Raw genomic sequence first — 13,650 nt, forward strand, 5'->3', positions numbered from 1 at the left:
CACAATTGACCAAATTTTTGCAACAAGAAGTCAGGGGGTAAGGGAGCCCTCCTGCCCGGATGGGACATTTTTTGGATACACAATGGATTCCTGCAAATACAGGAAGCCTTTGTGTATGGCGATTCTGTCCGTTGAGGACGTCGAAGACGCCTTCATATTTGGATTTATGATAGCAGGATTTCTCCTGATTATCCTCATGATTGGAGGTGGGGGTTTCCTGATGTATCGACAAACGCGTAAGTCGTCGGCAGCCGTCTCGGCTCTTTCAAAGCTGCCAGACGTGGCAGAAGGATCAAGCAAAGCGATCAACGCTCTGACTTTTACGTTTGGGGAGCAGGGCCGCAGGCTGGATGCGATTCTCGAACAGAACCGCAGGCTGGCGGCGGTCTTTGAACTCATTAACAAGATTGATAACAACCTGGAGAAGTTGGGAGCTCAGCTTGGCCGGAATTGATCACAATTCGTCTGATTGGAGTTGCCGCTGATGAACCAGAGACCCCCCCCCCCCCGCCCCCCCCACATCTTCAACGTCTTCTCCTAGCGCCCAGCATCAGCCCCGGGAATCGAACCCCCGACCAGGAACCTGACACTCACCTGCAGCTGCTTGGGCTTCTTCAGCTTCAGTTTGCCGGTTTTGTAGCCGCCGTACTTTTCAAACAACTCAAAGAACCTGAGAGATGAAACAGAAGAAGAAAAGAGTCATTAATAAAGTTTAACGGGGGAAACTTGTTTTCTAAAAAAGTACAATAAGGACCGATTTCAATAAAGAGAAGTTGCTCTTCGATAAGTAATTAAACTGCTTTCATAAACCTAGACGGGATTTTCAACAAAACAGAGGGAAGCAGCAAGTACCAATATGAGCAAGTACCAATATCAGCAAGTACCTATATCAGCAAGTATCGATATCAGCAAGTACCGATATCAGCAAGTATCAATATCAGCAAGTATCGATATCAGCAAGTACCTATATCAGCAAGTGCCAATATCAGCAAGTACCTATATCAGCAAGTACCTATATCAGCAAGTATCGATATCAGCAAGTACCGATATCAGCAAGTATCAATATCAGCAAGTATCAATATCAGCAAGTATCGATATCAGCAAGTACCAATATCAGCAAGTACCAATATCAGCAAGTACCTATATCAGCAAATATCAATATCAGCAAGTATCGATATCAGCAAGTACCAATATCAGCAAGTATCAATATCAGCAAGTACCGATATCAGCAAGTATCGATATCAGCAAGTACCAATATCAGCAAGTATCAATATCAACAAGTACCGATATCAGCAAGTATCGATATCAGCAAGTACCAATATCAACAAGTATCGATATCAGCAAGTATCGATATCAGCAAGTATCAATATAAGCAAGTATCAATATCAGCAAGTATCAATATCAGCAAGTACCAATATAAGCAAGTATCAATATCAGCAAGTATCAATATCAGCAAGTATCAATATCAGTAAGTATCAATATAAGCAAGTATCAATATCAGCAAGTATCAATATCAGCAAGTACCAATATCAGCAAGTACCAATATCAGCAAGTACCAATATCAGCAAGTACCAATATCAGCAAGTATCAATATCAGCAAGTATCAATATCAGCAAGTACCAATATCAGCAAGTACCAATATCAGCAATTGGGTCAAAGGCCTTTGAGTAGCCCATTTTTAAAATACTTAAAATAAAGATATTTTTGGCCATTTTCCAAACATTTGAAATGTAGTGTACACATACATGTATGTGAAAACTTCAAACAAAGGTATTTTAGTGTTTTTAAACCTTTAAACCGTCATTTGGGGCGACCATTTATCTAAAAATTAATAGATTTCCTTAACAAAATTTATATTTTAATAAGTATCAGTAATTAAATTAACTGTTCAAGAAAGATAGACACATTTTTCCTTTCATTTTTTGAAAACCATTTTTAAATACATTCTATCCATAATGGCAGTGTCACCCTCTTACTTACTCTAAAATTCATAAAACTGATTTAAAATGTGTACAAGGTGTATCCACTTATGCATGCTATACCAATAATTTATATTTGAACAAAAACTGATAGACATTCAATTTTGAATTTGATACAGAATTGCCATTTGTTGGTTACCCCACATGACAGGTGGTCACCCCACATGATGCTTTCAAGTTTAATCAAATATAACAGGCTAACAGTTAGCTATATGATCTAAGCTAGCTACTTCTCACCACATATCACTAACAAATTTACCTTCAAAATATAGATTTGCAAATAAAACTAATTATTTACAGTTTTAGGGTGGTCACCCCACATGATATCAAAATGTGACGTATACACTGCAGCAGTTAGAAAGAGGATTTATTTGTAAAGGAGAGAGAGACTACTGACCTGCAGGTTGTCTCTCTGGGACCCTCATGGAGTAACTGGCTGATGCAACATCCTCTTTGAGATGATTGTCAATATAAAAGTCCCTCAATTGTATTTTTTTCATGGTCACCCCCCCAGATAATAATTCAGACAATGAACATATTCGGACAAGATTAGTTTGTGAATTATGATTGAAATGTGTGTACAAATGTTCCATAACTTTGTCAATAAATCTAAAACAAGTTTGAAAGTATGCCCAATAGGGCAAGCATTATTTTTAAATTGTTTTAATGTGATTTAAAACCAGTTGTCCAAACAGAAGTCAAGGCCGGACGGTCACCCCACATGATGTTTTCACACTTCAGATGGCAGAAAATGACCAATAACCAACATGTTTAAATAAAATAAGAGTGGGCACATGTAGAAGGAACGCATTAGACATACATGTTATATTTTTTATTCATTTTTATGTTTATTATTAGGTAAAAAGTTCCATCGGACAGAAAAAGTAAGCGTCACGTATTTGACCCAATTACTGATATCAACAAGTATCGATATCAGCAAGTATCAATATCAGCAAGTACCAATAGCAGCAATTACTGATATCAACAAGTATAGATATCAGCAAGTATCAATATCAGCAAGTACCAATATCAGCAAGTATCGATATCAGCAAGTATCGATATCAGCAAGTACTAATGTCAGCAAGTATCGATATCAGCAAGTACCAATATCAACAAGTACCAATATCAGCAAGTATCAATATCAACAAGTATCAATATCAGCAAGTACCAATATCAGCAAGTATCAATATCAACAAGTATCAATATCAGCAAGTATCAATATCAGCAATTACCAATATCAACAAGTACCAATATCAGCAAGTATCAATATCAGCAAGTATCAATATCAGCAAATAGTGATATCAACAAGTATATCAGCAAGTATCAATATCAGCAAATATTGATATCAGCAAGTACCAATATCAGCAAGTACCAATATCAGCAAGTACCAATATCAGCAATTACCAATATCAGCAAGGACCAATATCAACAAGTATCAATATCAGCACCAATATCAGCAAATATTGATATCAGCAAGTACCAATATCAGGAAGTACCAATATCAGCAAGTATCGATATCAGCAAGTATCGATATCAGCAAGTATCGATATCAGCAAGTATCAACATAATGAACTTTGACCCCCATTCAGACGTTTCCTTGAAAGTGAACCAGAGATTTTAAAAAGACTTACAGAGGATGTCGGACCTCCATCTTCATCTTCTGCTTGGGGGTTCGATCCCCGTGACGGATGATGGCGATGACGCAGCGCAGCTCCATCCTGGACAGAGAGGAGAGTCAGCTGGATCTGGACCTGGATCTGGATCTGGATCCAGGTCCTGGTCCAGGTCCAGGTCCTGGTCAGAGAGGAGAGTCAGCTGGATCCTATTTCTCTTCCGGCTCTCGGCGAAGGCGGACGCTTTTCTGCTCCTCTCCCTTATCTATCTGCCCTGCTACTGCTTTTTGTCCTGTCTCGTCTTCAGAGTCTCTTCTTTTCACTGCTCTAAAACTCTACAATCATGGAATTGATTAACTGGTCTCTCAGCACAATTGACCAAATTTTTGTGACGAGAAGTCAGGGGGTAAGGGAGCCCTCCTGCCCCGATGGGACATTTTTTGCTGGATACACAATGGATTCCTGGAAACATTGGAAACCGTTGTGCTTGGCGATTCTGTCTGTTGAGGACGTTGAAGATGCTTCATAATTGGATATATGATAGCAGGATTTCTCCTAATTGGAGGGGGGGGGGGGATTCCTGGTCTACCGACAAACGCGTAAGTCGTCGACAGTTGTTCTGGCCTTTTCTGAGCTGCCGGACGTGGCTGAAGGGATAAGCTCTGCCACTAACACTCAGACTTTAACGCTGGGGGAGCTCATTGGCAAGATGGAGAAGACCTTGGAGAAGTTGGAAGCTCGGCTTGGCGGGAACTGATCACAAATTCGTCTGTTTGGAGTCGCCATTGATGAACCAGAGACTAAAGGCAGATGGAAAATTACTGAGTCTGTTTTCTTTTCAATACAATGATGTTGATTCTATAATCTGGCCTTGACAGAGCGGTTTGGCTGATTGCTCTAGTCACAATCTCCCTGGTGGAATGTAAACAAGGTGACTCTGCCCCCACTAGCCCTCCCCTCTCCCAGGAACATCTATGGACTGTTTTCAGAACTGTACCGAGCCGCCTGATAACATCAAGGACATTGGCTGAGAGCAGCTCTGAGCGAAGTTCACGGACTCACCCACTTACTTACACATACACTTACTGATAACCACACCTCCCTCATTCTCAACGCTTTCCTCGGCCCCCCCTCTTATCACCCCCCCCCAGCACAGTATCCGGGTTCCGAGCGCCACAAAGCCGCGGCGATCACCTGGATGTGCTGTGCCGGGACCCCCCCAACCCCCCCAAACACCCACATGCAAGTCTTGTGATGATGTTTGTTGCTTTGTGTGCCGAGGTGTTTTTTGCACTTTGACACTGCGTATTATACTCAGTGTGAAGATTCCTGAGGTGGTAGCTACACAGTTCCTGAGGTGGTACCTACACGGTTCCTGAGGTGGTACCTATACGGTTCCTGAGGTGGTACCTACACGGTTCCTGAGGCGGTACCTACACGGTTCCTGAGGCGGTACCTACACGGTTCCTGAGGTGGTACCTACACGGTTCCTGAGGTGGTACCTACACGGTTCCTGAGGTGGTTCCTACACGGTTCCTGAGGTGGTACCTACACGGTTCCTGAGGTGGTACCTACACGGTTCCTGAGGTGGTACCTACATGGTTCCTGAGGTGGTACCTACATGGTTCCTGAGGTGGTACCTACATGGTTCCTGAGGTGGTACCTACACGGTTCCTGAGGTGGTACCTACACGGTTCCTGAGGTGGTACCTACACGGTTCCTGAGGTGGTACCTACACGGTTCCTGAGGTGGTACCTACATGGTTCCTGAGGTGGTACCTACACGGTTCCTGAGGTGGTACCTACATGGTTCCTGAGGTGGTACCTACATGGTTCCTGAGGTGGTACCTACATGGTTCCTGAGGTGGTACCTACATGGTTCCTGAGGCGGTAGCTACACGGTTCCTGAGGTGGTACCTACACGGTTCCTGAGGTGATTCCTACATGGATCCTGAGGTGGTTCCTACATGGATCCTGAGGTGGTTCCTACATGGTTCCTGAGGTGGTACCTACATGGTTCCTGAGGCGGTATCTACACGGTTCCTGAGGCGGTATCTACACGGTTCCTGAGGCGGTACCTACACGGTTCCTGAGGTGGTACCTACACGGTTCCTGAGGTGGTACCTACACGGTTCCTGAGGTGGTACCTACACGGTTCCTGAGGTGGTACCTACACGGTTCCTGAGGTGGTACCTACACGGTTCCTGAGGTGGTACCTACACGGTTCCTGAGGTGGTACCTACACGGTTCCTGAGGTGGTACCTACACGGTTCCGGAGGTGGTACCTACATGGTTCCGGAGGTGGTGGGGACGATGGGGATGTCCTCGGCCTCCATGGGGACTGACCAGGGGATGTGGAACAGCGGTGCCAGCTCCCTCATGATCATGTTCCTGTTCCGGCACAAAATCAGCAAAACTGTCAGGAACCAGCAGGAACTGGTTGAGAGAAACTTCTGGAACGTTTATACGTCACTAGACTCTATTTCTACCTACCTACTCTATTTCTAGATGCTACCTCAGGTGCTACTTGTACCTCAGGTGCTACTTGTACCTCAGGTGCTACTTGTACCTCAGGTGCTACTTCTACCTCAGGTGCTACTTGTACCTCAGGTGCTACTTCTACCTCAGGTGCTACTTCTACCTCAGGTGCTACTTGTACCTCAGGTGCTACTTCTACTTCAGGTGCTACTTCTACTTCAGGTGCTACTTCTACTTCAGTTGCTACTTGTACCTCAGGTGCTACTTCTACCTCAGGCGCTACTTCTACCTCAGATGCTACTTGTACCTCAGGCGCTACTTCTACCTCAGGTGCTACTTCTACCTTCTTTCTAACGGAGCCGTCGCGTTGCCTACCCCAGGACTTTGGCACAGTCGTCGTAGTATTTCATGGAGTTTTTGACGAAGCTGAAGCCGTTCACGTCGCAGACGTACGAATGTCCGTTGGCCCGGAGCAGGTCGAAGCCACACACCGTTTGCTGAAATGAAAACATTAAAAAAAGAGTTTAGCAAATACACTCACATTCACATTCACACACACACACGCTTCCTCTTCAACCGGGGCTTCCTGTGATGACTCATACTGTAACACCAGCAGTCACTAACCAGCTTCTCCCCTGCAGACGCTTGTAGCCCCGCCCACCTCACACCCTTCCCTTCTCTGATTGGCTGGACGTCGACGCATAGGTGTCCAGAGGAGAGAAGTCCGAATCGGAAAAAGAAGTCCAGATCGGAACAGGAAGTTTGGATCGGAACAGGATGTCCAGATCCGAACAGGAAGTCCGGATCGGAACAGGAAGTCCGGATCTCTTCCGGCTCTCGACGAAGGCGGACGCTTTTTCTGCTCCTCTCCCTTATCTGTCTGCCCTGCTACTGCTTGTTGTCTCGTCTTCAGAGTCTCTTGTTTTTCACTCCTCCGAAACTCTGTTTGGAGTCGCCATTGATGAACCAGAGACTGAAGGCAGACGGAAAATTACTGTGGCTGCCTGTTTTCAATATAATTGTTGATTCTATAATTTGCCTTTGATAGAGCGGTCTTAGGCCGATCGCTCCTGGTCACAATCTTCCTGGTGGAATGTAAACAAGATGATTCTGCCCCCACTAACCCTCCCCCTCTCCCACGAACACCTGCGGACCCCTGTCTCAGAACTGTACCGAGCCGCCTGATAACATCATATGAGAACAGCTCTGGGCGGGGGTTCACGGACGGACTCATCGCTTCACAGACACTTACTGATAACCACACCTCCCTCAATTCAACGCCTTCCTCGGCCCCTCCTCTTATCCAACCCCCCCCCCCAACGCAGTCAACAGGTTTGAGAGCCGCGCCACTGACCGCGGTGCTCACTTGGGGTACTGTGCCGGGATCCCCCCGCCCCTAGAACCAACCACCCCCCCCCCCCCCCACACACACACACACACACAAGTACAAGCCTTGTGATGTTAAATTGTTATGATGCTTTCTGTGCCGAGGTGGTTTTTTTTCACTTTCACACTGTATTTATACACAGTGTTAAGATGCCTTTTTTTCCCTCCTCCCTCCCCCATCCCCAATGTCATCCTTTCTCTGATCTGTTCTCACCAGTTACTCATGTCTTATGTTATTTGTTTTGTCTGTGCCCTGATGGTTGTACTGGCTGTCATCTCACTGTGCTGGGACGCCAGACCGGCGACAATAAAGGCTATTCATTCATTCATTCATTCATTCATTCATTCATTCATTCATTCATTCAAAAAGAAGTTCGGATCAGAACAAGAAGTCCGGATCGGAACAGGAAGTCTGGATCGGAAAAAGAAAGACAGCGAGATGGAGACACGTGTGGCCACATCACGTCACAAGAATCAACCCCAGAACCTTTTATTTTTACCCAAACGTCCGGATACGTTCCCCGTTACCGTGGCGACTGCGGCAGCTCCAAACCAGGCCTCACCTTGAAGGCCAGGCAGACCTTGCGGGCCACCAGCTTCTCCATGGCCGTCAGCATGACGGGGTAGCGGATCTCCTTGCCCTCGCTGTCCCGCTCCACCTTCCCGTCCAGCGCCGGGGACTTCCGGGCCTCGGCGTGGGCGTAGTCCGGCCCCACCGTGTAGACCTGGGACGGGGGGAGAGTAGGGCTGGGTATCGATTCAAATGTCAAGAATCGATTCCATTCCGATTCTTAATATTCAGAATCGATTATCATGATTCGATTCGATATTGATTTGGCTTAGTGTTATTTAAAATGTTTTTTGAATTATTTGACTGTAAAATAACTAGTGAAATAATACTTTCACAATAATTATTGTGAAATAACTAAGAAATAAATAACTCAAACAGGCCTTTCAATATCTATTTAAAGTGCAAAAAAGAAAGAAATTGCAACAGTTCATGCAGTAAACAAATCATTTTAGCTTATCTAATTTATTCTGTCACCACGCACACATGTTGCCATGAAGCACCGGGCATTTTTCAGAAGTGTCATGACAAACTGGGATTAAAGTTCACCTGGCGAAAATGATGGGGAAAATTTTTTTTTTTTAAATCGATCTTTAGACATAAGAATCGATTTTTAGGAATTAATATGAGAATCGATTTAGAATCGGAAAATAGATTTTTTCAACACAGGCCTATGAGAGAGGTGAGGACGGTGGGAGGTGAGGACACTCGGCGGCTAGCGCGGTACCTTCACGTCGGTGCCGTCCGTCGGCATGAACTCCTCGTAGATGTAGGCGCCCGTCTTCCGTACGCTGCTCTCCGGGGAGTAGACGCTGCTGCGGCTGCCGATCTGAGGACGACGGAAAGAGACGGTCAGGGCTCGTCTCCTGGTGCATCATGGGTAGTGGTGGGTATTGGGAAGGACCTCAGGATACGATACGCATCACGATACGATACAAATTGCGATATCCCGATTATGCGATATATCCCGATATATCGCGATATTCTACATAGTTCACCGAAAAATTTAAAAATGCATTACACATCTTAAAATCCAAGTTGTATATATGTACATCAGATGATAGTGATAATGCATTGGACAGACTGAGTCAAAACAATGTAATTCAAACTTTCCATTTTAATTATGCAACATATTTGCATGAAAAAACACACTGAAACACAATGAAAAGTGCAGTGTGTGCATTATTCTTAGATACAAAATACTCAAAATAAAATGCAGTGTCTCACCCACACTGAAATTGAAATCACAAAAATACAGTACAGCTAGGGGTGGGCAAAAATATTGATACGGCAATATATCGCGATACATACGTTGAATATCGATATCGTTTCGGGAGACTATGTATCGCGATATATTGCCGTATCAATATTTTTGCCCACCCCTAATCATGGGTAGGTTTAATCTGACCCCCCGCTCTTCTCCCTGACGCCCCGGTCCGACCTCGCCTCTCATTGCAATATATATATTACTTATTCTAATTAGGGCACGAGCACTGACAGTGTCAAAAAGTCCAAAAGTCACCAAATTTGGCATGCAAGCCAGGCCTGGCGATAAATTTGATACTTAATGGTTTGCATTAATGGGCGTGGCCTAATGGCTCAATGGCCCCCTAGAAAACTTTGTGCCTCGAGCCCCACGATACGGTTTGACGTACATGCACGAAAATTGGTACACACCTGTATCATGGCACAACTTAAAGAAAAGTCTCTTGGCGCCATGGCCCAAACCCAACAGGAAGTCGGCCATTTTGAATTAATCGTGTAATTTTGGTGCAATTTATGCCATTTCTTCGGCAATTAATACGGCCCGAACCGTAATGTGCACCCAGGTGTGTTATACATCAAAATGTGCGTCTCCATCCTGCGACGACACGCATTACTTTTCTCACTCAAAAGCGTTACCGTGGCGACAATAGATGCCAAAAAGCACGAACAAGCCCTTCATCTGATTGGTCCATATTTGATAGTTCCTACTTTCTGCCATAACTTTTGAATGGTTTGACATAAAGACTCGTAGGTGGTGTCATTGGACATGGTTTTGAGTCCTTGAACGTAGTCATTTATTGAGGTCGAGGTTGCCAGATCTGACAGGTTCCAGCCCAAATGTGATGTAAAATCCGTCACAATAATGAAAAACCAGCCCAAATCATACATTCTCTGTTAAAACCGTCAATTATTAAATGCTGAATACATTTCAAGTTTCACAACAGCACTAAACAACCAAATAAAAGTTTGGGCTCCAAACAAAGACTATAATTACATTGAGTAGATTAAAGCAAATATAATATCAGTGAGTTTATTGTTTAAGTTTATACTTTTGTCTGCAATAATGGAAACTTTTTTTGTTAATAATTTCTGCTAAATATTTACTAAAAACCAGGAAAAGCAGCCCAAATATATTTTTCATCCCAATTGGGCTGAAACTTGCCCAACCTGGCAACACAGATTTAGAACCTCCGCAGGAGATTCTCTTCAAAACACTGAAATAAACTTTTTATTGATCACTGGATAAATTCCCTCTAAAATTAAGCCCCTTAGATTGAGATTTAAGACAAATTAAGACATTTAAAGGCCTTATTAAATGGTATTTTAAGACTTTTTAAGGACCCAGCTACGTGTCAGGAAGCAGCTCGGCTCGACAGTTTAACAGTTTACTTTCACCCTGGGGAAAGTAAACCAAAACCCAGATGGGATTAAAATAACGAGCGATAATTACAGAGCGATGTAACCTTGTAACCTCGCTGCTACACGGAAACAAACCGGGATTTACCGCCTCACTACGGCTTCCAGAGTTGCAGTCAGGTGCAGCTGACGGGTTCAGGTGTGTTAACACCATATCAGGAGGGAAAGACATCAGCAACAGTCTTAGAAAACCAACAGTTGTGTTGTAAACGGGTACGAAACCATTTCCAAACTATTCAGAGTTCCCTGGTTTGCAGTGAGGAACATTATTCCCAGATGGAAAACCCTCAGGACGGTTGGGAATCTCCCCGGCAGCGTCTCAGCGGATTTACCTCCAGATCAGCCCCGGCACCAGCCCCAGTACCAACCTCTGCACCAACCTCTACACCAACCTCTGCACCAACCTCGGCACCAACCTCGGCACCAACCTCGGCACCAACCTCTGCATCAACCTCTGCACCAGCCTCTGCATCAACCTCTGCACCAACCTCTGCACCAACCTCTGTATAAACTTCTGCATCAATCTGGCCACCAATTTGGGCAACAACCTGGGAACCAACCTCTACACCAACCTCGGCACCAACCTCGGCACCAACCTCGGCACCAACCTCTACACCAACCTCTACACCAACCTCTACACCAACCTCTGCACCAACCTCGGCACCAACCTCGGCACCAACCTCTGCATCAACCTCTGCACCAACCTCTGCACCAACCTCTGTATAAACTTCTGCATCAATCTGGCCACCAATTTGGGCAACAACCTGGGAACCAACCTCTACACCAACCTCGGCACCAACCTCGGCACCAACCTCTGTATCAACCTCGGCACCAACCTCTGCACCAACCTCTGCACCAACCTCTGCACCAACCTCTGCACCAACCTCTGCACCAACCTCTGCACCAACCTCTGCACCAACCTCTGCACCAACCTCGGCACCAACCTCGGCACCAACCTCGGCACCAACCTCGGCACCAACCTCTGCACCAACCTCTGCACCAACCTCAGCACCAACCTCAGCACCAACCTCAGCACCAACCTCAGCACCAACCTCTGCACCAACTTCTGCACCAACCTCAGCACCAACCTCTGTACCAACCTCTGTACCAACCTCTGCACCAACCTCTGCACCAACCTCTGTATCAACCCCGGCACCAACCCCGGCACCAACCCCGGCACCGACCTCTGCACCAACCTCTGCACCAACCTCTACACCAACCTCTACACCAACCTCTGTATCAACCTCTTTACCAACCCCGGCACCAGGTGGCGTTGACGGTCCGTTACCTTCCTGAAGAGCCTCTGGCTGCCTCCTCCGGCAGACGTCGGGTAGTAGATGTAGACGTTGTGGTCTTCTGCACACACCGGTTTCTCCACGAAGGGTTTGGGGAAAACCTCCCCGTTCACCTCCACGTGGTCCTCCCCCTCCACCAGGTTACACTCTGCACAGGACTCAAAGTTCAGTTCCACTCAAACAACACGCATGACACACCAATGGAGAGTGTTTCATTGGAAACATTTAATTCTGTATTTTATAACGCCTAAGATCCAAAGTAAAAATCGTCAACTTCTCATCCTTGCTGGAGACAATGTGGTTCTTTAAATGCACATCATATTTTTTGGAATTGTGAAAAAATGAAATCTTTCTGGAAAGATGTAAATTCAGCTTTGACAAAAGTACTTGGATATGAGATTCCATTGACATGTGTCTTATACTTGTGTCAAATTACAAGGGTTCCTTACAGCTACTAGGAAAACCATTAAAGGAAGCTGGTATAAACCTGGATACTCTAGAAGAGTGGCTGGATATTATGAAAGAGATATGGACGATGGAAAGACTGACCCGGGTCCTGGTTTGAGGGAAGATCTATTTGAGAAGATCTGGCAAAAGTGGACATTTTATCTAGAAAAGCATAAGGATGCAGAACTTTTTTTTTTCTCTTTTCCTTTTTTGGATAGATTATTAATGTGCGAACCCACAAGTTTACGTTCGGGTTTCTCTACTTTTTATTTTTGTTTGTTTGTTTTTTGCATTTGTTTTTGCTTTTTTATTTCAGATTGCTTATTTTATTGCGTAGTGAATATACAGATGATCTTTGTAATCTGGTAAAAATGTGCAGTTGGAATAACCTGAAAATCCAATAAAGACAAAGTGACAAAAACCCCAACATGCATGAGAGCAAGTGGAGCAAAAGGAGCCCAGGAAGTGACCGGAGGTGCAACCGGAGTGTCACCAAACATCCTCTATACAGAAGATAGCGCATTACCGTTTCTGCCAATGGTGTGAAATGGTCTACACTTCCTGTCTCCTAAGTGGGCGTGGTCGCCCTCTGACCTCACTTCCTGTCTCCTAAGATGGCGTGTCCGCCCCTCTGACCTCACTTCCTGTCTCCTAAGATGGCGTGTCCGCCCCTCTGACCTCACTTCCTGTCTCCTAAGTGGGCGTGGCCGCCCCTCTGACATCACTTCCTGTCTCCTAAGTGGGCGTGGTCGCCCTCTGACCTCACTTCCTGTCTCCTAAGTGGGCGTGTCCGCCCCTCTGACCTCACTTCCTGTCTCCTAAGTGGGCGTGGCCGCCCCTCTGACATCACTTCCTGTCTCCTAAGTGGGCGTGTTGTGAACGAGATACAGTACAACTTTAATATTTGCGCCTTATTTTGGCGCTCATTTTTTTTTTTATCTGCTACTTTAATGTCTGATATCAACCTGATATCAATCATCGGATCAGTCTAATATTTTTTTTTTCCCTTCCAAAAAGACGATAATAACGATAACAGTATTATTAAGCAAAGAAGCAAGTTTTATTTAATTTTTCATTTTTTTTTTATTTTAAATTTCAGTTTATCCGATGGGAAAACGACTTTGGCAGTTCTGCAGTGACCGACGACTCTGAGGAGAGCTATGTATTATTATTATTAGGGCCCGAGCACCTTCAGTGCGAAGG

The 13,650-nt window shown here is 45.0% G+C and overlaps 1 protein-coding gene across 12 annotated transcripts in view; it reads right to left on the bottom strand.

Moving 5' to 3' along the window:
* Nucleotides 1-13,650, bottom strand: part of LOC133443663 (inositol hexakisphosphate and diphosphoinositol-pentakisphosphate kinase 2-like) — a 70,450-nt gene that overhangs the window by 39,641 nt on the left and 17,159 nt on the right. For all 12 annotated transcript variants that reach the window (XM_061720788.1, XM_061720787.1, XM_061720782.1 and 9 more), the window contains exons 5-11: nt 11,994-12,148; nt 8,751-8,852; nt 8,019-8,180; nt 6,445-6,566; nt 5,881-5,982; nt 3,611-3,697; nt 595-670 (exon numbers count right to left, since the gene is read on the bottom strand). In XM_061720788.1, coding sequence (XP_061576772.1) covers nt 595-670; nt 3,611-3,697; nt 5,881-5,982; nt 6,445-6,566; nt 8,019-8,180; nt 8,751-8,852; nt 11,994-12,148 — 806 coding nt within the window. The remainder of the gene's footprint in view (nt 1-594; nt 671-3,610; nt 3,698-5,880; nt 5,983-6,444; nt 6,567-8,018; nt 8,181-8,750; nt 8,853-11,993; nt 12,149-13,650) is intronic.

Source organism: Cololabis saira, chromosome 5, assembly GCF_033807715.1.
Source record: "Cololabis saira isolate AMF1-May2022 chromosome 5, fColSai1.1, whole genome shotgun sequence".
Classification (NCBI taxonomy): domain Eukaryota; kingdom Metazoa; phylum Chordata; class Actinopteri; order Beloniformes; family Belonidae; genus Cololabis; species Cololabis saira.